At 43.5% G+C, this 26,865-nt stretch overlaps 1 protein-coding gene across 2 annotated transcripts in view; it reads left to right on the forward strand.

The window, feature by feature from the left end:
* HPSE2 (heparanase 2 (inactive)) overlaps positions 1-19,315 on the forward strand; it is a 587,685-nt gene extending 568,370 nt beyond the window's left edge. For both annotated transcript variants that reach the window (XM_030865297.2, XM_030865300.2), the window contains one exon: positions 14,025-19,315. In XM_030865297.2, coding sequence (XP_030721157.1) covers positions 14,025-14,190 — 166 coding nt within the window. In that variant the 3' untranslated portion in view covers positions 14,191-19,315. The remainder of the gene's footprint in view (positions 1-14,024) is intronic.
* The last annotated feature ends 7,550 nt before the right edge of the window (positions 19,316-26,865 follow it).

Below are 26,865 nucleotides of genomic sequence, written 5' to 3' on the forward strand. Positions count from 1 at the left end.
TTCTCTCCTTTAGGCTAACTCATCCCTTTTCCATTAACTTTTCTTCACGAGTCCTAATTTCAGATCCTCTGTGAAAGTTCTTCTTTGAGCTGCTTCTAAGATTCCATTTCCCAATCACAGAATTTTAGGGAAAACCATTTTTTTTCTCAGCAAAACCAGGGAATTCCCTTCTGTTTCTTCTATGCTCTTCTCAAACCAAATGATTATTAAATACCAGGAGTGCCTGTAAGTTGGTTTAACTTGAGGTCTCTAAAAATCAATCTCAGCATTTTATATTCTGACCCCATGCACACAGACACTGCCAGATCCCCTGAACCTCATGGAGCGCACCCTCAGAGGGAAAGATGCTGTCAGGGGAGGACTCCCAGGGAAACTGGGGAGTATGTATCTTTATCCATTCATCAACTTTGATTAAGATCCTGCTTTGTGCCAGACATAACTCTTCCTCTTCATCACTCTGACTTTCAGTGGCAATTAATCTGGCTAAATTCTTAATGAATTGTGGTCCCATAATTAATAAGAACTCGGGAAACATGAGTAGACAAATTAGGAAAAAACTCTGAACATAAAGTTTAATGTGATGTTTCAGATCAGAATGTCTCTTGATTGCCAGGCCACGTCATCAGCTGACCTTCAAGAGCTATTTAATAGGGATGTTTGGAGGGGAAAGGGATTCTGAGGTCTCTGCCCTCAAAAAGTTCATCTCTATTATTAGAAGCAAAAAAACAAACAGGAAGCAGACTGTGGGTGGTGCCATGAGAGAGGTGCAGAATATTTCTGCTTTGGGGCTAATAGGTTTCATATTAAACGTTTAAATTTCATATCTGTATGAGCCTCTCCTTCAGCTGCCATGTTTTAGCTGAAAGAATTTCAAGCCTCCTATGAACCAAGAATCTTATTGCCTGTTCTGTGAAGAAATGAACATCTTTTTCTTCTTTTTTCTACGTACTGCTTATTTTTTCCATCTCTCTGGGATATAACTTTTGCTTTGATTTCAGCCTCATTAAATCCTATATCAAAGGAAAACATTGGCATCTAACTGCATGCCTTTAGAGAGGTGTCATTTGATGTTAGCCAAACAGAGAGGTTCTGAAAATACTGAAGTAACTCCCAGGTGCTAAGACTTTAAAAATATCTTCATGTCCCTGTTGGAACAGACCACATTATGATACTTCATCTCCAGATTCAGAGCTTGGCTAGTATGAAAAGTTCTGAGGGCTGAATTGGCCACCACCTGACCCACCACAGATATCGGGAAGCATCACATTTATTTTGGGACATGGACAGATCTGGTAAAAGGAGCTTTAGGAAAAACCTTAACCTTAAGAATTCTAGGGCTTCCCTGGTGGCACAGCGGTTGGGAGTCTGCCTGCCAGTGCAGGGGACGCGGGTTTGGGCCCTGGTTGGGGAGGATCCCACGTGCCGTGGAGCAACTAAGCCCGTAAGGCCACAACTAAAGAAAGCCCACGCGCAGCAATGAAGACCCAACGCAGCCATAAATAAATAAATAAATTTATAAAAAAAAAAAGAATTCTATACCAAGAATTCTCACTCAGAAACAAAACCTGAAGACCTGTCTTCTGGGACTGAAGGGGCCATTACTCCATATATCTCAGCAGATTCAAGACATCTAAGTGTTCAAGTTCTATACTGCTTATATTAGTTGGTACTTGGAGTTTTTGAACTCTGGTCGACCAGATGTATTCCCTGCAGGTTTCCATTATCCTCACTTGTCTGGGATCATTTAAATTAGTTTCTTCTTAAAATAAACCACTCTATAAAAGTTCTGAAATTATTAAAAGATGACTTTATAGAGGAAAATTTTGGAAGTACTCTTAGAGATCAAGAAGTTTCTTCTATAACATCCCTGACAAAAAGCCCGTCAGCTTCTGTTTGATAAGACTCTTCATCTCATGAGTTGGCCCACTTTAGGACTAGACAGGTCTTATTGCAGGAAAGATCCTCCTTACTTGTGGCCAAAGGGTGTTTTCTTCCCATTTCTATCCTTGCTTTAGAAAAATTAAGCAGAGTAAATCTATACCATCCTTGTAACAATTTTCCAATATGTGTTCCCTTAGAGTTCTAGCCTCCAATCTAAACACTCTCAGCTTCTTCAGCCATTCCTCAAATAGCAGGTTCCCTGATCACTCCCTGTCTGTTCACCTTGGAATCCATTGAGTTATATAAACTTATCTCATATGATTAACTGTTCAATTTTCTTACCTCAGACAAGCTTAGTTGTGGAGGTCTGAGAAGGAGTAGGAAATGTGAACATTTTGTTATTACAATTTACCTCACCAACACAGAACAGTAATATTTTAAAATCTTTTCCAACTTCATAATGAATAACAGTATTATTATGTTAAGTTGTATTCTTTAAGTATTAGTGAGGTTGAAATTTTTGCATCTATTAGCATTTTATTGCTTTTGTGAATTTTCTACATCCCCTTTGTTTATTTTTCTATTGGGCTGTTATCCACTTTATTAATGATTTGTAAGTTTTTTCTAATATAAGGCAGTTTCCCCTTTGCTACCTATCATATGTGTTGAAATATTTTCCTCAGCATTTTATTTGCTATTTTTCCAACTATTTCATTTTTAGGGTGTTATCTTGACATACAGAAGTGTTCCCTTTTTATACAGTTAAATCTACCTTTTGCTTTGTGGTTCCTTCTTTCCATTTATATGGTTATCTACTTATATTCGTGAAATCAGATAAATATATATCTTTATTTTCTTCTAGTTTCTTTTTTGTTTCATTTGTTATATTCATTACTTTAATGCGTTTGGAATTCGCTTTGATGTTCTGTAAGAGCTAAGGAACATCAATAGTGCTTTTTAAGCTGAGAGTGTGTGAGGAAACCTGTTAACCTCTGCAGGGCTTCAGGTGCCAGTTTTAAAATGTCAGAAAAAAAGATGGTGGAGACCTCTTTTTCCTGGAGGTAAAGGCCCTGCTGTTGCACATGTAACCACATCACCTGCAGGCCTTTTGAAAGGCCACTCAGAGCCCCTCAGAGGGACAGAGGAGCCGCAGAGGCTGGGAGCAAGGAGAGGCAAGAGAGATGCCTGGGATTGGGGAGATGTACGAAATGGTTGAAGGTGAACAGGAAGGTGGTACTTCTAACCAGCAAAGTTCAAGTTAGTGTTCCAGTTCAGAAAGTCTGAAATAGATGCTGTGAAAGTATAAATATAAATATATATGACTATATGTATTTATAAGAATTCTTATACTTAAGGCTCAGAGTCAGTCTATAGAAAAAATAAGGAGAAGTAAAAGTGTAGAGAAATAAGCCTTCCAGTTTTTACTCAATGTACGCTTACTCAGCAAGACCTAGAGGAGTTTGGATTCTTTTCACCCTTGTGCTCATTTGAGGGTTTTTGGTGGCTCCTAAAGAGAGAGTAGCTATAAGCAATGCACACAGCATTATCTAAGTAACTAATTATATACATATCTGGAAAATATAGTGAGGGTACTGAATGATATATTTAACCCCCTTAGTGCCTTCTGCCTGAAGAGAGCTTGAACTGCTCGTTGTCTGTGGGGAGCTCTCTGTGACACAGCCCAAGACCTGAGAGGAATCTAAATGACTTTAGCGACCTTGCTTTTCAAGAAAAGCACACTTTTCCTTCTCAGTGCTAAAGAAATACAGAGTTTTTTATCTGTGCAGATGCTCCATTGGATTTGGTTCTGAATTCCTGCTGTGAAGTGCCACGCACACCCCTCCCTGGTGCATATTGAGGAGCTCGTCCATTGCACCAGAGCGCTCACTACAGGGAAAACGTTAGATGCAGCAGTTCTGCAGAAATAGCAGAAGTGCTCACTCTACACTATTCAACAAAAAATTTGCCTTTGAAAAGTTCACATGTTATTTTTAGTTTAAAAAATGTGGCCTCTTACATGGTACTCCAAAAGAGTAAGAAAAAACCTGTTCATTCAAAAGAAATTTAGAACGTAATGGTTAGAAAACTATTTGATCCCCGACCCCTGCCCCAGCTACCAACATACTCCCACTTTTTCGTCATCAGCTCGTGCTGATCAACCGTGGCTCTACTTTGAATTACCTGGGGGCCTTTAAAAGCCCCAGTGCCCAGGCCACACCCCAGACCAATTAAATCAGGCTCTGGACTGGGACCCAGAAACCAGTATTTTTTAAAGCTCCCCAGGTGATTCAAATATGTGGCCAAAGTTGAGAACTATTGTCCCTCTAGAAAATGCTGGAACAAGATTCCAGCTGATTTGCATCTCTGATTTCACCCAGATTCTATTCTTCATTCAGGCACTAAGCCATTTTGCCAAAGGTGCGAACATGCCAGGAGCCCCTGGGAGTTCTCTATGACTAAGTGGAAAGATGTGTACGGTTCCCAAAGATTTTACTGTTTGTTTTGTTTTAACTCCCAGATTAGTAATGTACAGATCTCTGTGCAGATTAGAGGATTATAAAATGCTTTTATATTTTACGGTGACTTGACATCTTAAACCAAGATGTTTAGGAATCCAACATTTTCACTGTTACTTTCTGAGAGATTTCATTTGCTCTCAGCTCTAGAATACATTTTCTTCCAGATCACTCCCAGCAGCTGGAATCTCTCTGCATAGCTGTCCATCAATACTGTGGTGTCCCCACCCCAGCTCCACTCACTTGGGGACCCTCGTTGCAAGCAGAGATTTCTGTTCTGTTCCAGGTGACCCAGATGAAATCCTGGTAAATGAGCACTTTAGAGTAAAGCTAACACGTTTCTGGGCAGTTGATTCTAAACTGAGGGGCAGGGAAGCAGAATACATAGGCAGTTCTGGTGGGCAGGGAAGAAATTACCCTTGTCTTCTCCTTTCTCCACATCCTCCAGAGGCTGTGGTTTAGCTGATGGACAAACATAAGCCTCAGGGAACTGACAAGTCCTAATCCACCTCATCCCTATAGCAGGTCCAGGGCCTTGAATCAGTATTTCTTTGGCTGCCAAGCATCGGGAACCCACAACAGGATGTGGTTCATTCAGACAAGGGGTTGGAGCTCCAAGCTGTGGACCAGCTGCCAAACACCAGCAGTCGCTTGACAGCCTATCCTCCTCCCCACTCACCTTCTCTAGAACAACTCAGAGTCACCACACTCTTTGTACTCTGACATCTGTGGACCCTGGAGCAGAAACTGTGCCACCAGGACATCTTATTTTTCCCTTTTGAGGGTACACCAGTGCACCTGATGCTATAGGAACACTGTCAAAATCTGATCAAACTGAGCTATTTATCCCTTTGGTTTAACATATTTGAATAGGTTTCCAGGAATCCGTGACCTTACAGTAATGGAACTCATTTTGGGCATGACTAATGGACTCTATTTCATACCCTCACATATGGAAAACCTGTCTGTGCACACACACGCCTGCCCTTTTACCTGACTCTCTTGATCTCACCTGCAGACTGCCTGTAATAAAGAGAATGCTTCTGATCCTCTACTGCCCCTTCCAGCTCCACACAACTAGGACTGGGGAAACCTGGTCCCTCCCCACACAGGATACTTTAAGACAAGACCGACCACAGAGGGTAAATATAGGAGGATGCATGCGTAAGGAAGGGAGAGTTGAATTCTAACCTGGGAATCTGGGAAATCCTCAGGGCTGAGGACCATTGAGCAGGAGCTGTAAGGATGAGCCATACATCTAGGAAATGCTGGAGGGAAGGCTATTCCGGGCAATGGAATGAGCTTACTAAAGGTTTAGAAGTACGAAAGTTCAAGGGCCATTTTGTTTGGGGCCATAGCATATCGTCTCACGTGACTGGAATAGAGGATGCTTTATGAGGTGAGGGGAGAGGCCATAAAAATACATTAGTGCCAGAATGCAGAAGGCCTTGAAATCCAGGCCATGAGGTCTGATTTTCTTTCTCTCTCTCCCCTTGTGTAATGTGTTAATTATAGTGCCTCTGACCACACATTTGCATATTTCTGTGTTTTCTGTCATAGTGGGTAAGGATTACATCTGTTATAATTGAACTTGTACAACACAAAGAACAGTAGGACTATGAGTAATGCCCCTTTCATACCATTTGTGAATGTCGGTGATCATGGCACCAAGTCTTTACAATGGGAGGGAACAGGGCTAACCACATGGTAAAGTCTCCATGATTTTAATAGCTGGTTCTATTGTGGTTTGAGTGTGATATGCCTATGACATGGAGCTTTGAGATGGTCACAGAATCAAATTGTCTTCCCAGAGTGCCCCCAGATGACGGCCTCCTCTGTTGGAAGTTAACAATATCAGTGTAAATCCAGGTTCCTTAGCTGGGCTCTCACCTTGTTTGCCAAGTGTGCTGTTATTTTAAACCACTAGAAGCAGATGGTAGGATCCCATGATGGCATAAACCATTATTACACAGACTTGGATAGAACACAGATCAAATCATGACCCCCAAACCTAACTGCAAACAGGAAAAGCTTACATCCCTAACAACTTGCCTAAAAATCCCCAGCTCTGCTTGCATAAAGGAGTCCTAGTTCAGTGATACAGAAGCTAGATTGAAACTCCTCATTATTTCAATATGCTCTCAAAGAACAGGACATAGGGCAAATGATCTTATCAGCCTCAAATTGTCTAAGTGGCCAGGAACTTCATATATAATGCGGGCTTTTCAAGGGGTAAGGGGAAAAGGAAGCGTTCACCTCCATTTTTCACTTTGTCTCCTCTCTTTAACAACAGCAGAGTAAGGGACTGGAGTGTCCAACCAACCACATGAGAACCCTTGGAGAGGCTGACTGAGTGGAACCCGACACGCATTAATGTGAACCACTATCATGCGCAAGCAGGCACTGAACCACGTGCCACTGAAAATTTAGAAATGAGAACAATTAGCCTAGCAGGAGAACAATCCCCTAACACATAGGAGAAAGCTTCAGGACACGCTTGGGAGGAAGTAATCCTCCCAGTGACCCCTCAGGAGTAGGAGCTCCCCTGAGAGGGGTCATGAGCATCCTACAGCTTTTGCTTCAGCTGGGCAAGTGGGGACTAGCCTGCTGCGGCCACCTCCGAGCGGCCCTCCTCAGCGGGTAGCATCACTCACGGCCATTTCAAAGGAACCTCCTCTCTAAGCTACTCCAGATGCACAGCCTCTCCCGGAGCAGGGAAATTGAGCGAGGCCCCTCCGTCCTCAAACCCGGCCGGCCTCCCTCCCGGCTCTAACCTGCCCCCGAGCTGGAGAAGGGCAGGGCAGCTGCACACACCAGCTTCCTAACTCAGCGAGGGGGCCTCCACGGGCAACTGGGCCTCGGGGGCCTCTAAAGCGCACACAGGTGCGGCTGGCGGGAGGGCGGGGCGCCGGGACCCAGGCAGGAGAGCCAGGCGCTGAGTCGCGCGTTGCCGCCAGCCCCGCACCTGCGCCCCCTTCCCTGCACGCCAGCCGGGAAGCCGCACCCCCGGCAGGAATCGCAGCCCGGCCTCGGACGGTTCCTTAATATTAGCCACATTGCGGGGGTGCCGAGTGCACCGCAACGAAGTTTTTGTCGGGACTGGAGTGATCCTGCGGTTTGTTGCTCCAGGAGGCCAAGGGCCGCGCACGTCTCCGGGCCTTGCCGGGACCGGAGAGCAGGCTGGAGGGGCAGAGGCAGGGGCTCCGCTTCGGGGGAGCCGGCGCGCGGGCTCTCAGCACCGTTGTGAAGAGCAAGGGGGACCTCTAGTGGCGCGCGGGGAAGCACGCTGGCACCAGAGTCGAAGCCAGGAGGTTGTGCGGGTTATTGAGCAGCAAAGGGAGCTGATACCCTCCCCGCCCCACACTCCTCAGATTATTATACCTTCTCCCTTCTCTCCTCCTTCCTCTCTCCCTTCTGCTCCCCACTCCTGCTTTCCCTCCCTCCCTCCCTCTCATTTAACAATCCAGAAACCCAGACCAGAGCCAACTGTGACATTTCTAGGCCTGCACACGTCATGCTCAGATGTGGACTCTAACTCAAGTCTCTGTCCTCCCACCACAGTGTCTTTTCCTTCCAGATTGTAGTTCGTCTACCCATGTATTTATATCCCATCCTTCTTTTACTGAGCATCTGCTATATGTGGGTTAGTGGACAGGAGAGCACGAGATGAGCAGGGCGGACACATGGTCTTCCTGACTAGGGGAGGGACTGACAAGCAGTCAGCGATCCCAGTGCTGTGACGAGTGCAGAGACAGGAGAAGTACTGGGTGATAGGGAGTGCTTTGCGGGCACCTGATCTGAAGGACAGGTAGGAGTTAGCAGGGCAAAAGAGGCTGGAAGCAGGGATGGAATACAGAGAAGTTTCCAGGAAGAGTGACAACATGTACAAAAACGCTGAGAGTAGAAAGATTGTGACTGGAACACAGAATGCAAGGAGGTGGGAGGTGGTGGGGAGCTGCAATGGGCAGCAGCTACAGGGGCCTCTACGGGCTGCAGACGGAGGTGAATGGCCTCGCTCATGGGGTCTTGTAAGGACTTTGGAGAATGTTCTAAGATCAGCAGGAAGCTACTGAGCATTTAGGCAGGTGAATGTCATGATCAGATTTCTACCTGTGCAGGATCACTCTGAATTTGGCATTAAACTCTGCTTCAGGCTAGCTATTAGGCTGTGGGCAGCCAACCTGAAAGGTGTGGGAGCCAGAAAGAATCTTAGGGTTCATCTAGTCTGTCATACAAATGGAGAAACCCCAGCTCACAGAAGGCAAATCACTTTCTCAAAGTGGCTGAGGTGGAACTAGTTATCTCTAAGTCCCATTCAAGGCCCTAAATATGCCAGCAGAAACCAGACACTAGCTCCCCAGGCTGCTCCCGATAATACGCAGGCTTCCCTTGCCTCTGCTCCCACAGAAGTCCAGCCAGAGTCAGGCCAGAGACCAGCAAAGTATCTTCAAGACTGGCAAAGAACATGCTCACTAGACTTGCTTCCCTGAGACCTCAGAACAGCTGAAAGCTTGCTTCAGTATCCATGGCTAGCAAGAACCATAAAGTAAGCCATGACGACCAGAGACTGTAGACAGGTGGTGGGGGAAGGAGGGTGACCCAGCCAAGGGGATCCCACAGAGACCTGGGAAGCAGAGGACTTGACTCCAAGTTGAGACACTGAATCCCATTTCAAATAGCATGCAAAGAAAACAAGTTCAGGAACAAAGCAATTCAGACTTTGAAAAAACAGATGGTGATAAAAACTCAGTTGTCCTAATATTTGGATAATTTAAAAGCCCTCAGCAGCTAGGGAATTAAGAGAAATAGCTCAACATGGACTGGATCATTTAGCATTTGGTTTGAAATGTCACAGGCCAGGAAGGAGGTCCCAGAATGTGATGAAAATATGATAAGAAAGGTTTTCAAAGAAAGAAACATGATCCTAGTGAGTGCCATCTGGAATTGGGGAACAACACGAAATAGTAGAAACAGGTATCAGGAGGCCTGAATCCAAGACAGAGCTTAGCCACCTATTAGCTATGTGACCTTGCCCAGGCCACCTAACCTCTCTGACCTCATCTCAATAGTGAAGTTACAAAAATAATAATAATAATACTTGCCTGTGTACCTCACAGGGCTCTTTTAGCAGTCACAAGGGAGGCCAAATAGGACTGTGGTGAAGGGCTGCAGGGCAAATCTCAGCTCTACCGCTTACCAGCTATGTGACTTAGGTGAATCTTAGACCCCTCTAAACTCTGATGTCTTCATCTGTAGGGATGCTAACACCTGCCTCAGTTGGTAGTTGTGAGGACTAAATGTGATAGAATAAATCACAGCATCCTGCCTTTCACATAGACAGTGCTCAGTAATCAGTGATTTTTTATCATTAACATATGTTTGTAAACTTACAAGTTGTTCAGTGCATAAGAGTGGAAGATAATTGTAATATTTAGTGTGATATGACTTAACTGGGTAATAGGATAAATATTAAAATAAAAATGTAAGCAGGAAAATTAGAATGGAGGTGGTAAACCACACTGTCCATCGTTACAGTGACGGAACTTTGTAAATAAGGTTGTATGAGGACTTAAGGTCTCACAAAATTAACTCGAGTTGGCTTAGCTAAGAGGTGGTCATATAGATCTTTTGTAAGGATGAAAAAACGCTATCAATGATCAACGGCCACGTGTCCAGTTGGGATAAGCTATCTAGTGAGTGACTGTGAGAATCAGCGATAACTCAGGTCTTATCTAACATCTCCAGGGCCACTGAGAGCAAGAGTAATTGGTACATTAATGAAATCTGTAAAGACGCTCAGCAAACCTCCAGGGAGCCTCTTTAGAGCTGGAGAAACTCAGTCCAGGAATACCAGAAATAATGTGAAAGAGCCTCAAAAGTCCATTCACTTGTTCAGAAAATATTCCATCCCAGTTCTACGCCACTTGGTTAGGCACCGAGTACTTAGGGATGAAAGGCACTGGACCCTTCCTCATCCAGCTCACAGCCCAGTGAGGGGCAGAGTGGGTAAGTCCCCACAATTCAGTGAGGTGGTTATAAGCTTTGGGTACACGAGAGTGCAGAGTTGGGGCTCCTAACCCAAGGGTCAAAGAGGGTTCCCCAGAGGGGGCAACACGAGAGCAGGCTCGGCAGGGCCCCAGGGCAGTTAGTCCCGCAGAGGAGGAGGAGGGAGCACCACACACAGCAACCCAAAGTGGAACTACAAGTCATTTAATCTGGTCACGCTGGGCCAAAGGTACGCTCAGGTTCCGAGGTTCCTTTGTAATGGCAACAAATGTCGTAGCCCTCCCACACTAGTACTTGTCCCTTTAAAAACCGCTTGCTTGAAAAAAGCACATGATGCCCCCTTCCTCCCAAAAAAACTATTAGGAATTTTATAGCAGTTTTAAATGAACTTGTGTCTTATTAATCCCAAGTGTCTACAGGCATTCACATTTGAAAAATATTTACTTTTTTTTTTAATAAACTGGTATATTTTATTCCCACCAGGATCTACTGACATATTCATTTGAGAAAGATCTACCTCATTTATGGGCAAAATTTAACTGTTTTTCATTGGGAACAACCTGTTCATGCGTATACTGATGATGTCCTTACAATGACTGCCTACTCAGCCCAAGCCCACCCCCAGAGGTCTGGGATCCACAGGTGGCACTGCAGTAAGGGGCACTGGCAGCATCTGAGACTGGGGAGGTGGCCGGAGCTTGGTTTCATCGTCCGGATTAAGGTGGAAGGGATGGCGTTGTTGGAGAGTTTGAAGCAGGGACAGCAGCAGATGGCTCTGTCAGCAATGTGGCCCGCACAGGAGAGGTAGGCAAGGCCAGGGGCAAGGAGATAGGTCACAGGGAAAACTCTGAACTAAAATAATAGCAGTGAAGGGAGAGAAAGAAGCAGATCTGAAAAATATTTAAAGGTAGAATTGGTTGGATTTAGCGACTCCATACCTGGGACCTGAGGGAGAAGACCCAGATGACCACAGCTTTCTGGCTTAGGTAATCTTATAGAGGGTGGTACCAGCCCAAAGATAAGAAGGCAGAGAAAAGGACAGAATTTGAGGAGAAGATCTTGACTTTGGACACGTGACTATAAAGTTCCTGTGGAACAGCCAAGTGGAGATATAAGTTAGAAGAAGGATTCAGCCTTGAGATACAGGTTTGGGAAGCATCGATATGCAGATAGTAATTAAAGTCCTGGGTGTTGGTAACAGCACCCAGCTGGAGCATGTAGTGTGGGAAGCAAAGAGGTCCCAGGACCAAGCACCAGCAACCCCAACATCTGAGAGGAAGCTATAAGGGAACAGTCCCCCAAAAAGGAAACAACATGCAGAAATGAAGGAGGAAAACGGAGGGAAAGAGAGAGAGAGAGAGAGAGAAAGAGAGAGAGAGAACGCTACCACGGGAACCAAGGGAAGAGAGGGCTTTAGGCAAGGAGTCATGAAACTCGTCAGTGCCACAGTACAAGGACCAAGAAGTTTACCTACCCAGAATGACAATGAAAAGAGTAACAAAAAAAACACCATCTCCCACTTACATGGCTCACTATGCTTTCAAAGCACTTTCACATTTTTTATTTCATTTCATTCGTACTACATCCTATATAGCCTATATTCTCACAGATGCAAAACTGAGGGAAGTGAGGTAAAGAGACTTGCCAGAGCCGTCTAGGAAGTTAGTGGCAGGCTCCTGGAATTAGAGACCAGTCCACAATCTTGATCATGCTCCCTGGTTCCAACCATACCTGAGTCAGCTTTTTAACCAACCAATAAGGAAATCAGAATGGAGCCTGTTGCAGAATAACTACTCGTTATTAGTATGGAAATGAAAAGGCTTGCTTCTCACACTTTGTTTTGACTTCCTAGAACCCAGAGATGGCAATACTCTGGGATCATCTGAATCTAAGGGGGTGTTGCCTAACTCCTCAGGGGGAGGGCTTGCACCTAACTCCATATATAGGAGGGACCACTGAAGGTTTTCAAGTGATAGCAATTTGAGTATGCTTTGGAAAGATTAATTAGTATTATTGAACTAGTATTTGATAGTGCATATGTCTGGCTCTTGGATATTCACACAACCTAGAACCAAATAATAAAATACACTGTGAAGGCCTGTCCTGGCTTTTTTTGCACCTGAACCCCCTCTCCTCACCCTGCCCTCCACTCCAATGAGTACGCTGTATTCACCAGAGAGGGTCACAGAAGGTTCTTGCATGTTTGGTGAGGTCAACATTGACCTTTAGATCTCAATTCTCACACCTCCACATCTTCCAGAGGCAGGCCTGGCTCTCCACCCAGGAGCCCCCTGCTTGTTCATTCATTCCTCAGTCATACCAACAAGAGGGGGGGCTGCCCCCTGGCCTGTCAGATCTGGACTGGGCCCAAACTGGTCCACGTCGGGCCGGGCCTGGAGCTGTCTCTCTGCCCAGCTCTCCCCTGGGAGCAATTTACATTGCACTTATCTCTGGGGGTTCGTGGCTCTACTGAGCAAGGGGTCTGATGATCTCTCTCTAAACCTATCATTCAGAGCACAGAAGGAACACTAAACCAAGACCTCTTTATCAATTTCTAACAGTTTATTCTCTTCACAGCTCAGATGATACCACTACAATGTTATCACACTGGAGGCTGGGCAAGGCCCAGAAATAGTCATCACTGTAATGCTGATTTTCCAAAGTGACTTACAGCCTTATTTCCAGCTAGTAGCCTGGTTCTGGCCTTTTCTACTGACCCATAAAACTGAGCTTCAGTGGGTACTTGGCGGTCTGAGTCACTCCCCCGTCAGAAACAGCTGGGAGACTGTCTGGATTCTGTACCACAGGCCTAGGATGGGTGACGAGCCGTTCCCCTTTGCTCTCTAAGTCCTTCTCAGGGCTGAAAATGACTGATACACAGGAAGGATAACAAAAAAAACACCTGCAAGCAACGCAGGTGAACTGAGATCACAAATGCCTGCTTTATCACCTACTTCTTTGTGTCTCTAAAATGTAAACATTCATTAAATATTAGATATGGAAACTCATGCTCAGATTAGAGAAAGGAAGGTTGTTACATAAGTCTCTGTCCTCCTCCAGAACCGCCCTACACAAGTGACACAATGTCAGTTCTCTCATCTCCCAAATAAACTAATGAAAGATGCCAGTTAAATAGGAATTTCTGAAGTCACCTTAAGCCTATGCATCATTCCACACTTTAGGTAGAAGAAAATTCTTTAGGTAGAAGAGTCAAACTGAACTGCTATTATGATTTAAAGACAAAAAAATAAGACATGAGACACTTTTCAGCTTCTGCCTCAGAGACATTTAACTTGTCAAAATAAATGATGTGTCTCTGGAACTAGACTACCTGTGTTCAAATCCTGGCTCCCAGGACTACAAGCTGTGTAGCCTTGGGCAAGTCATCTAAGTACTCTAGGTAGAATGGGGCAAGGACAGTTTCTTCCTCAGAGCATTGCTGGGATGTTCGAGTGTGTTATCAAAGCACCCAGCTGAGAGCCTGGGCAGAGTAAGTATCAGTCAGTGATAGCCAGCCGGGCACGGTCAACAGACGGGGGCAATCTGAGGCTGCCCAGGCTTTGCTGCAATGGCTTCCTTTCAAGGCAATAACGAGTCCCATGCTGTTTTTCCTCACTGTAGGTCAGTGCAGCTGAACGGCCAGCCCTTAGTGATGGTGGACGATGGGACCCTCCCAGAACTGAAGCCCCGCCCCCTGCGGGCCGGCCGGACATTGGTCATCCCTCCAGTCACCATGGGCTTTTATGTGGTCAAGAATGTCAACGCTTTGGCCTGCCGCTACCGATAAACCCCCTCACACCCACAGGTCGCCAGCAGGCCTGCTGGACTGCTTTCCACTCTTCTGCCCTAATGGTATCAGTATTTTTCAGGCATCTTCTGAGCAACAAACCAGTCTCTGCCGCCCCATCCTGCTGGAATCAACACTAACTTGCTCTCCAAAGAGACAAATACCCTAGCATGAGCTTAGCCTAGGTAGGTCACTTCTACCCCAAAGGAAAATGTAGACCTCTTATGCACGAAGGTATGTGTGTAGAGCTGTACGCACCCTTGTACATGCACCATGAGAACAAGCTGACAGTGCACTTCCAGGACAAATGAAATAACTCCCCACAATCCTGGTCACATAGCAAAATAACTACAGACCTTAGCCTGTGGCTGCTGCCCTCGGCAGAAGATGAGGAAGGAAAAAAACCCGGTGGACATTTGAGAGCCCAGTCCCCCCTAACTCCTTTCCTTTGTTTGTTCCCTGCTGTTGCCCTGGGTTTCGTATCACCTCTCCTCCCATAGGGGAGCAAGTGGGTGAGTCAGCGCTGGCCTGCTGGGCGAGCTGTTAATGTAATTTCCTGGCTCATGTATGAGTGTGTGCATCTGGGTTTCTGACAGTGGCATCAATCACTAGCTATTCCTCTGGGAAGCGGGTGCTTCAAAAGTAAAATTGCAATCATACTCCAGATTTTGTAAGAAGGTTCTATTCCTCTGTGAATCCAGATTCCCCCAGGGCTGGAATGGAAGTCAGGTAACAGTATTCACTGAGTGGACAGCAATGTATCAGGCAGCACAAAAAGCAGTCATCATCTGTCACGTGGCTGCGAGGGAGAGAGTTTCAGTACAAAGAGAAAGCGCACCCAACCACCAAACACAGACACACACACAAACACACACACACGTGTCCCTCGGCTGAACAAAGCAAATAATTAGACCTACCTCAATTTTGAGAGAATATTAAGGGCTTGATAGGGTAAGTCCTTAATGGTTTGGTTGACCAAAACCATTTTAAAGCAAGGGATAAATCAAGGTCATCACAACTGTAAGACACAACTGAATCTAACCTTTCTGCTTCTTCCCAAGTATCTGAGTGCTCTCAATGTCTTGTACTAGGCAGAAATCTAATGTGCTCATGAAAGATGACCAGGTCCATGCTCTCCCAGACCAGCTTATCTGAGCACAGAACTAAGCTTTCAGTTCGCCATGTTGGGGAAGGGGGATCTGGAGACTGAGGTCTGATGGGGAAACTGTGGAATGGGAGGTGGGAGGCCCCCGAGTTGGGCAGGGGGGAGTGGAGTGGTGTAAAGTTCACGATGGGGACCTTCTGTATGATTCAAGAGGTTTGTGTGGGTCTTTGCAAAAAAGCTGCAACTGAAATGACTTTCTTTTCTGTGGATATGATTTTCTTTTGCAGGATGAATGACACAAAGGATGTTTTTTTTTAAGGAGGACATATTAGACAATGTCACAGGGTTCCAGTAGAGAGAGATACAACTTCTGCTGATGTGAAAGGATAGAAATGGAAGAGAGGGGCAAGGTGGCTGAGGCCAGAGGCCAGGGAGACTGCCTAAGGAGGAGTTAGGAGCAGGGCCAGGTCTGCAGAGTGAGTGATAAGGAAGACTAGATGGGAGCAGGAAGGGACTCAGCATGGAGAACTGGGAATCTGGGAGAGGGAAACCAGCAGGCTCAGTTTACACGACGGGAAGAGAGTGGAGTCAGTTTTGACCTAAGCTTATTATCGGGTAGAGGAGGAACAGCACCAGGAGGTGTGAAGTGGGAAAGGGGGAGACTGAGGACTGGCTGGCCTCGGTCAGTGGAGGCTCAGCCTGGAAGCAGCTGCAGAGAGAGGACCAGACCCTGGCACATCCCCGCAAGGCTGCCCAGAGGGGCCCCTCGTCTCACCGGAAGCAGGCCTCTCCACTGACGCTTCAGATCTGGGAGGGAGGGAAGTGCCAAGACTGGGGGTAGAAAGGCAGGGAAGAAGCAGCAGAGGAAAGTGAAGAAGAGAAGGGAAAAGAGATAGTACAGATAGCAGATAGCAAAGTCTCGTCTACATACTGGTACAGCTGCAGGCCCCTCATAATAACGGGGGTAACCAGAGGTCCCTGCAGGCTGGCCCTGGGCTAGTTTGCTTTACATACATAGCCTCGCCTCGGGGAGTTACTATTCTTAGCTCCATTTTTCCTATGAGGCCTGGAGAGGGTCTGTAACTTGCTCAGGGTCATCCAGGGGAATGGGTTGCTGAGATCAGAATAGTCCGGAGCCTGTTCATTTAACCGCCCAGCTCAGCGGCTGCCCAATTCACAGACTCACCTCTTTACCTCTTCATAGGTTCTGCTAATTCAGTACAGCCAGGACCTCCGGAGCTCCATTCAGACACACTTTCTCTAAATAAGTGTTGACTCTTCACTAAGCCTCTAGACTTGCAGAATATAGGCAGTCCCTGCTTCTTTTGTCTTTATATATTAAATACTGCTCCTAAGAGGTTTAAGTTTTGGGTTTGGGTTTTTTTTCTTTTTTAATTAATAAAAAGGGAAGGGAATCAATGAAATTTATCTTTGGAGTCCTGCAATTCTAACTTTGCAGCCGCCTCATGGAAGAAGTATTTGCATTGTACAAAGGATACCGAGACACTCACTATAACATCACATTCTGTAAGGATTTTAGTACAGGGCATCTGTCCTGGCTTTCTCATTTAGGGGTGAGGGGTAATTACTAAATCAGTAGGGATCCGCCATTATAAGGGATTGTCCTACCACACTCCCCCCAAAAGACAGCTTGTGGCAAAACTCAGCATCACGCTGCACCTCAGGGGAGCAGCTTGCCAGGCTGGGCCCCAGGACGAAAGAGCTCATCAACCAGCTTCCCCCCATCAGATTTTTCCTCCCAAAACAAGACACGGCCGAGATAGTCTTAAGACTTAAGAGCCACTTTATTTTAAACAAAAGAATGTGCTTGCACAAATGCTTCTTTGAAAGCATAATAATGTATAATGAGAAGTTTGTGCCTTTTGTTGAGATGGTTTTCTGCTCCCCCTGCCTCTAAGAATGATTTTCTTTCTCCTTTCTTATCACAAAGGCTCAGAACAAATGCTCATTGTTATTTGAAGAGAAAGTCTCAATCTTCCAGTGCCCTGAAAAAGCTGCAAGTGTGGGATATTAGCATTATCTCCAGCTGGAGACAAGCTTGAAAACACCAGACCTGGGCTACATTGAGCCTAAGGCTGGGGACTCCCAGAACCACAATTCCCAAAGGCCCACTGGCCCTCCGTAGTCCCTGCCCCTCCCCAGCTGTTGGGCAGTCCCTGGGCAGATGAGTCCCAGCCCTGTACCCTCCAACAGGGCAGAGGTTGTGGGCAGATTCTGCCTGAGAGGCCTCCCCCACCACAGCTCTCAGCACCAGGGACCCTCAACGGTGGGGAGGACCCAGCAGGACTGAACTGCTGAGCAGCCGTGTGGTCCAGGCCAGGCCCAGCATCTGCAGGTGGGCCCTGCTGCCTGCACTCAAGGCCCCTGTGTTTGGGATGGATGCAGCTGCAGGATTCACTGTGGAAATGCAGTGAGAGCTTTACTTCTGAAAACAAAACAGGAAGTGTTTCATCTCTGCAAAAGCCAAGGCAAACCAGGTGGGTCCCTTGGACAATAAAAACACTGGGACAAAGAAGGACTTTAAACTTTTGAAATATCAATAGAGCAAACAAAAGTAATAAAGATATGGCTTGGAGAAGGCAAGGGAAGGGGGCCATAAACACTTACCCCTCTCCCCAACCTCAACGCCACGGCCCCAGCCTGAACACTGCCCATTGCTCTTTTCCACACCTTCTCTCCAGTTCCACAGCCTCACCTCTGCCAGCCACTCTATTCCCCAACCCAGAGCCCAGGGAAATCCGCCGTACTGAAAGGGAATTAAGTTCTGATTGTAGAATAGTTCACAATCTTTTTCTTAAGATGTACCAGAATTGCAAATAAGATAGTAAGGAGTACTCAAAGAGAAATAGTTATTATAAAGCCCAAGAGCATTAGAATCCCCACCTCTGGGTTCTGCTAACAGTTTCTGTAACTGCCTTCCCGTGCCCAGTCCTGGTGGTGGTGACTAGCTGGGGCGTTCAGAAGAACCAGAGTGGCATAACTAGAACTTGAACCCAGATCTGTCAGAGTCCAAATTCTGCTCTCATTGCACGGGGCTCACACTCGCTGGACTGGCTATGGCCAACTTCCTGTCACCTCTGCTGCCCACAGCTAGCTTTCGTGAGGTCCTGGGTGTGTCTACACAGAACCCTAGCGGTGCCTTCGCCCAGGAGAGTTGATCTCAGGGTTTGGAGGGACTGACCAGTAGCTCTGACGAGTAGTGAGTCGAGCTGTGACCAGCCTTAGCTGTAGAATTTTGAATCCAGGCTCACCTTGGCCTACCAGGGGCCCTCCGGGTCTGCTCCTCTCCTACGTTTGTCTGGGGCCACTCCTACCGCTACCACCCACCATAGGTGATGACTCTTGGTATTTCAAAGTCCCAGAGGTAAGTGGCAGAGCCAGTCAGCACCCACACAGGCACTGCCTCTGAGCACTGCTCCTCCCCCACCACCACCCAGAGCTTTGGAAGTTTCTCTTCGCCTTCCCAGACTAAGTAACAAATCCATTAACTACTGCCCTAGGGGTAGTATTTGCAAGTATCACTGTAAAGCAAGAAAGCCACAATACAGCAAACCAACTGCTTCCACATCCATTTCCTTCTAAACAGCAGAGCAACCCCAGGGGCCCTGGGAGCATCTGGGGGAGCACACCGAGCTCCACATGACTGGTTCGAGAGTAAACCCCACTGTCCCGTGCGCCCAGCAGAGAAAAGGGGGGCCCTTCTTTGTAGCCCACGTCAGGCACATTACTCTTCTAATTATTATTCATGAAAATAGTCTCGGATTCTTTTTCAAGTTGTAAATGTTACATAATAAATTATATTTTGGGAAGAAGCAAAAAGAAACCTTAGTTTTATTCATCTTGAAATTGGCAAAATGAGTGCAGGAACACCTCCCAGGGAAATGTTCTCTGTGCAGGGGATTTTAACAGGTGTTAATATTTTCTTCCAGGGAACGGATTATATTAAGGTTTATATGAGCCTGGTGATTGGCAGAGAGTTTGGGTCCCTGAGGTAGTTCATATTTTGAGGTAATGTTCTGTAAGTAATAAAATGTGGATACTCTAACTTTCTGTTCTCAGGGTGTTCTGTGGGGAGAGGTAGGCTGATATTGTCCACACGACACCTCGACCTGAAGACTGATTGCCTGATGAACTAATATACGCTAGGGATCTTTGATCTCATGCTGTGCTATGCTCTCCCTCTACTCTCTTCCCCACAAGTGTTGCTTCAAGTACTCCAAATGGAAATTCAATTTTATTATTCAAATTAGATGTCACTATGTTAAAGTAACCGTTAGCTGCAATACCAGGTAAACACTAGTATCTCGATGGCTTAACACAATCCAAGTTTACTTCTTGCTAATACATCATGTAAAGTTCAGTTGGTGATAATGGATAAGGTAGGCAGTGCTTCTCTTCTATGTAGTCCTTTAGGGATCCAGACTGATGTAGGCTCTCTGCCACCTTCAGCACTTGGCCTCCAAGGCTGCTATGGCATCAACATGCAGTTGGCAGACAAGGAAAGAGAGTATGCAGATCATATGGGAGTATTTTAGGGGCCTAACCTGGCATAAATTCCTTCCCTTCAATTCCTTAGGCCCTAAGTCAGTCACATGGTCCCATCAAATGCTGGGGATCTAGGAAATGAAGTCCTCGGCTGGGCAGCCACTTTCCAACAATAATTGTATTTCCTTCCTATAGATTGAATGTCTGTGTCCCCCCAAAAGTCACATGCTGAAACTTAATCCCCAACATGAAAGTAGTTGGAGGCGGGGCCTCTGGGAAGTGATTAGGTCATGAAGGGGGAGCCCTCATGAATGGGATTATAAAAGAGACCCCAGAGGGCTCCCCTGCCCCTTCCACCATGTGAGGACTTTCCCAAAAGGACATATCCTATGATCCAGAAGGCATGTTCTCATCAGACACTGAATCTGCCCGAGCCTTGATCTTGGACTTCCCAGCCTCCAGAACTGCGAGGAATAAATTTCTGTTGCATATAAGCCACCCAGTCTATGGTATTTTTGTTATAGCAGCCTGAATGGACTAAGACATTCATGAAAAAGGAGCACAAAACTTCGATGGACAGCTAGGAGACCAGAGAATGAGCCAACACTATTGGGTCCCTCCAGTCGATTTGCCATCAAGTGAGTGTTACACACTATGTGTGGTGATATCTAAATTCAAAGGATTTTTTTTTTTTAGCATACTTCATGATGACCTAAAGGAGCTTTCTTCTCCATGTCTCCCATTCCTTAAGTCCCACCTCTCCTAGTACTTGGCTGATTTTTAGCAGAAAATAATTTCTGGGTTGTTCCACTGCTATCCAGTTCGGCTCTACCTAGCACTAGACACTGTGCCTCTACTAGACACAGCAAAAATACCATTTAAAGCCTCAAATAGCAAAGTGGGTTAATGGTTCACTGGAGAATCACAGAGGCCTCAGCTACTGACCAAATGGGTGAGTTCCCATACCTGCAGATCACAAAAACACTAGCCCACTGATTGAATCCATTTGAGGAGAGCAGGTAATTGAAGGTGACTGCTCTTACCAAGGGACCTTGATTCCAGTCCCAGCCCTCCACCAACTAACGGTGAGATGTCAGACAAGTCACTCAGCCTCTCTGGACTTAAGCGTCCCCATCTGTAAAATGAGGACTTTGGATTAAGTGAACTCTAGGGTCGCCTAAAACTACCCATTGTCCATCTATGTTAGATGGTCCCTGTTCCAGGTGCTATTGCTATTGTCTTCCTATTTCCTCCTCATATATAACATGTTTTATATATATATAATCAACTCAGATATATCTTTTTGAGAGGTTTCAGAGTTAGCCTTAAAGTTTTTGGCGCTATTTCTACATGAACGCAATGTGCTTTTCAGGATGCATGCAAGTGAAATTCAACACAAACACCACATTTGATGGTAGTTTCTTTTTTTCTAGAGATAATGTCAATGTCATGATTTTTCTTTGAGTTAATGACATGACTCCTTCCATCCAAGTTCTTCCAAGCAGTGATTTAGTGCAAATTTAATGTAGATGAAGCATGCCCCAAGGTACACTCACCTTGTTATTAGTTTTTGAAAGAAACAGATTGACCTCACTTTTGAGAAATTAGTTAAATCAAACCTTAAGACACATACATGGGATTACTACAAAAGCATCTGATGTAGCATAGTAGAATTTTATCAAGTGTGTACCTAATATCCTGGAATTCAACTAATTACAGGTGGAGGCAGGCAGTAGGAGATGGGAAATTGGAGGGACAATGAAAAGAAAGATGGGGGGAGCAAAAGAATGCATAATCACAAAAATGCTAAGGGAGATGCAGGAAAGAACAAAAAGCAACATAAAGGGTAAACATGTAGGAAAGTCTAAATAAATATAAAACAATAATAGTAATGTCTCATGAGATTTAATATATAGAGAGAATTTAAAATGCATTGCAGCAGTAGCATACATATTGAAAGCAGGTAAATGGAAAGTATTCTAACGTCCTTCCATTTCTGAGGAAGAGGTAAAAGTACCAATTTATATTAAACTTTGATAAGTCAAGGATGCATGTTTTAACCTCTAGGGTAACCACTAAGAGGATATTAAAAGAGTGCATTACTTCTAACTGCATGGTGGGGGGTGGGTGGAATCATAAAAAATAGTTGATCTAAAAGAAAGCAAGAAAGAAGAGAAAGACAACAAAGAATAGGTGGGACTAATAGAAAAGCAAATAGTAAGATGATGAATTTAAACACACATTTATTTGTAGTGTTATTGTCAATAGAACAAATGCTCCCATTAAAAGAAAAAGATTTTCAGATGAAATACAAAGAAACAAAGTCCAACTAAATGCTGTTCCAAAAGAACATCTAAAATATAAGGTAAAAAGGATTAAGGAAAAGCTGTGTCATGCAACAAAAGGTAATTAGCTACACTGATATGAAACAGCAGATGCTTTTGTAAAACGAAAAGCAGTGTAAATAATAGAAAGGGATATTTCATAAAGAAGGAAATTTAACAGTAAAAATTCTCAATTTGCATGCCCCTTATGAAGTACCCTATATGTAAAGCAAAACCTCACAGAAATAAAAGGAGAAATAGGCAAATTCACAATTAAAATAGGAGATTTTTAACATACTTCTCTCAGAAAATACAATAAACAAATTTCACCTAAGTAATACATATATAGAACAGCAGAGCCAACAAATGAATACAGAGCATTTTTTTCAAGGGCACGTGGAAATACTTACAAAACTTGACTATATGCTGTGACATAAAAAAGTTTCAAAAAACTTCAAAGAATGATAACATATAAAGTATTTCTCTGACAATAGTGAAATACAGGTGGAAATATTTTTAAAAAGACAACTGGAATATCTACCTATGTTTGGAAATTAAGAAACAGACCTGTAAGTAATCCATGGATCAAAAAAAAAAATCAGAAATCACAATAAAAAGTAGAAAATATTTCAAATTCAATGAAAAATACTACATATCAAAATCTGCAAGAACTCCCAACTTCTGGTAATTAACATTATTTTGTCAGACTGACCCTTGTGCCAACAGCAATTCTAAACTGCTGACAAGATACAAAAAAACACCCCCACACACACACACACAACTCTTTGAAGGCAATAGCAAACAGCTGAACAGCTAAAAGCAGGCAGAAACTACAGGAGAGGAGACCCTTGAATGACGAATCAAACAGGATAAGAACCACATTTATCTGGCTTTTCCCCTGAAGGAACTCCCCCAGTTCACAACAAAAAGGGGATTGAGGTCAAGCAGAAAGCAGCTGTGTATTGGACTGTGGAGTAAGAGACTGGTTTTCAGGAATGACAGAGCAACTGAAAATGAAAGGGGGTAGAAAAAGGAGAAATAATGGGAGAAGCCAACAAAGCCAGTACGAAGTACCCTCAAATATTTGGCTGACCTCTGAATTATGTATGCACAGAGTGAGACTCCAAAAACCCTGGTAGAAAGAAAGAGCCGGAAGGCTGAGAGAGCAGCAGAGATATAAATTGCTGCCTAGTGGGAGGGAGTTTGAGTTCAGGTCCTACCAAGTTAGAGGAGTTTGGTAAACACTTCAGACTTCCCACTGAAACCCCCCAAAGGCCACACCTTAACACTAAGGATCACACCCTCTTAGGATTAAGGAAGAAAACGAAATACATCCACTCTAACAAAGCCAAAAATCAAGCCTCCACAATCAAAATGAACTGCCGTTATCAACTGCCACCTAGAACAAAACTCCGCACTTTGGTGGAAGACAACAGAATCCAGAGTCTTCAATGCATCCCTTACAATGTCCAGTATAAAATATAAAAATTAATAGACACACAAAGAAGCAGGAATATGTGACTCACTGTCAGTAATAGTGTCATGTTGAGCTATACTGAAACCTGAGGCAAAAGGAAAAATCAGAAATAATGATCATGTTTATATTTAAAATTTTGTTATTTTATTTATCATGGATTTTTACAGTAATTTTGATTTTAAAAACATTAATTCATATAGTATTTATCTTGATTACTAAGTTTTTTGACATCCCTTTAAATTTTGCATTCAAGGTAAATATCTCATTCTCACCCCAGTCCTAGTCCTGAAGCCAACAAAGGATAGAAAACAGAATCATAAAAATACTCAATACGTTTCTTGAAAAGGCATTAAAAAGATGAAAGAAGGAACAAAGACAGGACAAATAGAAAACAAATAGCAAGATAACAGACTGATAAACTTAAACCAAACCATATTAATAATCACATTATATGTAAGTTGTCTTAACATACAATCTGACAATTTAGACTGGCAGAGATTGTCAGTCCGCATAAAAAATTAGATCCAACTATATGCTGCCTACCAAAAAATGCACTATAAATATGAAGACAGAAGTAGGTTAAATATAAGAGAATGGAAAATTACATATGTAGGGGAGGTAAAATTTCTCCTCAACCCTCTTAGGATTTCTGGCTAGGACTGACATAAAACAGATTAATAGGAGAAAAGCATACAAGTTTTATTTAGTAATTTTTCACATGTGCATGGGAGCTCCCACGAGAAAAATGAAGACCCAGAGAAATGGCAGGGCCTAAGTGCGTATATACTAGGTTCAACAAATTGCGGCAATTGTGGAAAAGTAAACTGTTTGGGGAGACTAAAGAAAGATAAGAATTATTTTAACGAAGTCTATTTGTACAGATTTCTCTCTGCCTGGACTCCTCATCTCTGGTAATAAGAATGTTTCTTTCTCCTGGTATAAGGAGGGTATTTTTCATGTGGGAGTTTCACGCCTGCTTTCAGGAAGAAAAGGGAAGGTCAGAGCACCCTTCTTGCATGCACCTGCTGGTTTTTCAAGCGCCTTTAGCTCAAAATAATCAATATACCAAAGTAGCATGTTTTGGGGTGGCATGTCCTGAACTCCTTCACGTGCCATGTTAACACGAATCAGAAGAAAGCTGTAGTAGCTATACTATTCTCAGACAAAGGAGGTTTAGTGCAATAAATATCACCAAAGATCAAAAGATAATTTCCTAATGGTATGGGGTTAATACACTGAGAGAACATAACAATCATAAATGCTTATGCATCAATATAAAATGAGCTTCAAAATAATATGAAGTAAAAGATGACAACTACAAGGAGAAACAGACAAACCCACAATTATGATTAGAGAGTTCAATACCACTCTCTCGATATTTGATATAATAACTTCACAGAAAACCACTAAGGATATAGAAAACTTGAATGCTGCTATCAACCAACTTAACCTAATTGACAATTATAGATCCCTCAACTCAACAAAAGAAGAATCCATATTCTTTTCAAGTACATATGGAACATTCGCCAAGATAGAACATACCCTAGACCGTCAATAAATGTAAAAGTATTCAAATCACACAAAGCATATTCTCTGACCAAATGGAATTGAAATAGAAACCAATAACAGAAAGATACATGGAAATCCTCCAAATGTCTGGAAATTAACAACACACTCCTAAATAAGTCACCGGTCAAAAAAATCAAAACAGAAGTTAGAAAGCATTTTGAACTAACTAAAAATGAAAAGACAACACATCAAAAGTTGTGGGTGCTGAGAAGCAGTACCTTGGGGGAAATTTACAGCAGTAAACTCCTTTGTTAGAAAAGACAAGAAGTCTCAAATCAATGGGTCAGTTTCGGCCTTAAGAAACTATTTAAAAAAAGAGCAAATTAAAACCAAAGTAAACAGAAGAAAAGAAAGAGTAAATATCAGTGTAGAAATTGGTGAAATAAAAACCAGGCAACCAATGAAAACTGATGAAACCAACAGCTGTTTCTTTGAGAAAATCAGTAAAATCCTTGGTGTGACCTGAATCCCTCTAAGTTTATTGAACAGAATAGAGTCCAGAAATATATCCACACATATATGGGCAATTGATTTGAGACAAATGTGTCAAAGTAATTCAGTGATGAAAAGATATTTTTTCAGCAAATGATGTTAGAAAAACTGCACATCTATATGCAAAAAAAAAAAAAAAAAATCTGAACCCTTCTCTCACACCACCTACAAAAATCAACTCAAAGTGGATCACCAACCTAAACGCAAATCCTAAAACTATAAAACTTCTGGAAGAAAACACCAGATAAAATCTTTGTGACCCTGGCTTAGGTGAAGACTTTTTATCAATAGACAGTACACAAAGAAGCACAAAGATTTCTGTTCTTCAAAAGTCAGCATAAAGAGAATGAAAAGACAAAGCCACACACTGGCAAAAATAATAATAATAATGCAAAACAGATATCTGATAAAGAATTTGTATCTAAATACATAAAGAAACCATATAAATAATAATAAGAAAAATGATCCAATTTAAAAACGGGCAAATGATTTGAATGCTTTACCAGAGAAGAGATACAGATGGCATATAAGCACATGAAAAGAAGTTCAACATCATTAGTTCATTTTCCATTTTCCAGGAAAATGGAAATTAAAACCACAATGAGATGCCACCATATACCTACTTGAATGGCTAAAGTTAGAAAAGGATAATATCAAGCGCTAAGGAGGCTACAGAGCAGCTAAAACTCTTAGTATTGCTAGAGGGAATGTAAAATCGTTCATGCACTTTAGAAAACAGTTCAGCAGTATAATATAAACTTAAACATACACTTACCATACAGCCCAGCCACCCCAGTCCTAGGTGTTTACCCAAGTGAAATAAAAATTTATGTTGACATCAAAACCTGGACATAATTACCAACAGATAAACTGAATTACATCAAAACTGAAAACTTTTGTGCTACAAGTGATACCATTAAGAGAGTGAAAAGAAACCACATAACGGGAAGACATTTTTGCAAATCTTATATCTAAAAAGGGACTTGTATGCATAATATATAACAAACACGACTCGATAATAAAAAGACAATTTTAAAACAGGCAAAGAATCTGCATAAACATTTCCCCAAGAAAATGGTCAAAAATCACAGAAAAGATGTTGAACATCATTAGTCTCAGTATCAAATCAAAATCACAATGAGCTATCACTTCACACCCACTAGGATGGCTAAATTATAATAGACAATAAAAGTATTGGTGAA

The sequence above is a fragment of the Globicephala melas genome, chromosome 16 (assembly GCF_963455315.2).
Source record: "Globicephala melas chromosome 16, mGloMel1.2, whole genome shotgun sequence".
Classification (NCBI taxonomy): Eukaryota; Metazoa; Chordata; class Mammalia; order Artiodactyla; family Delphinidae; genus Globicephala; species Globicephala melas.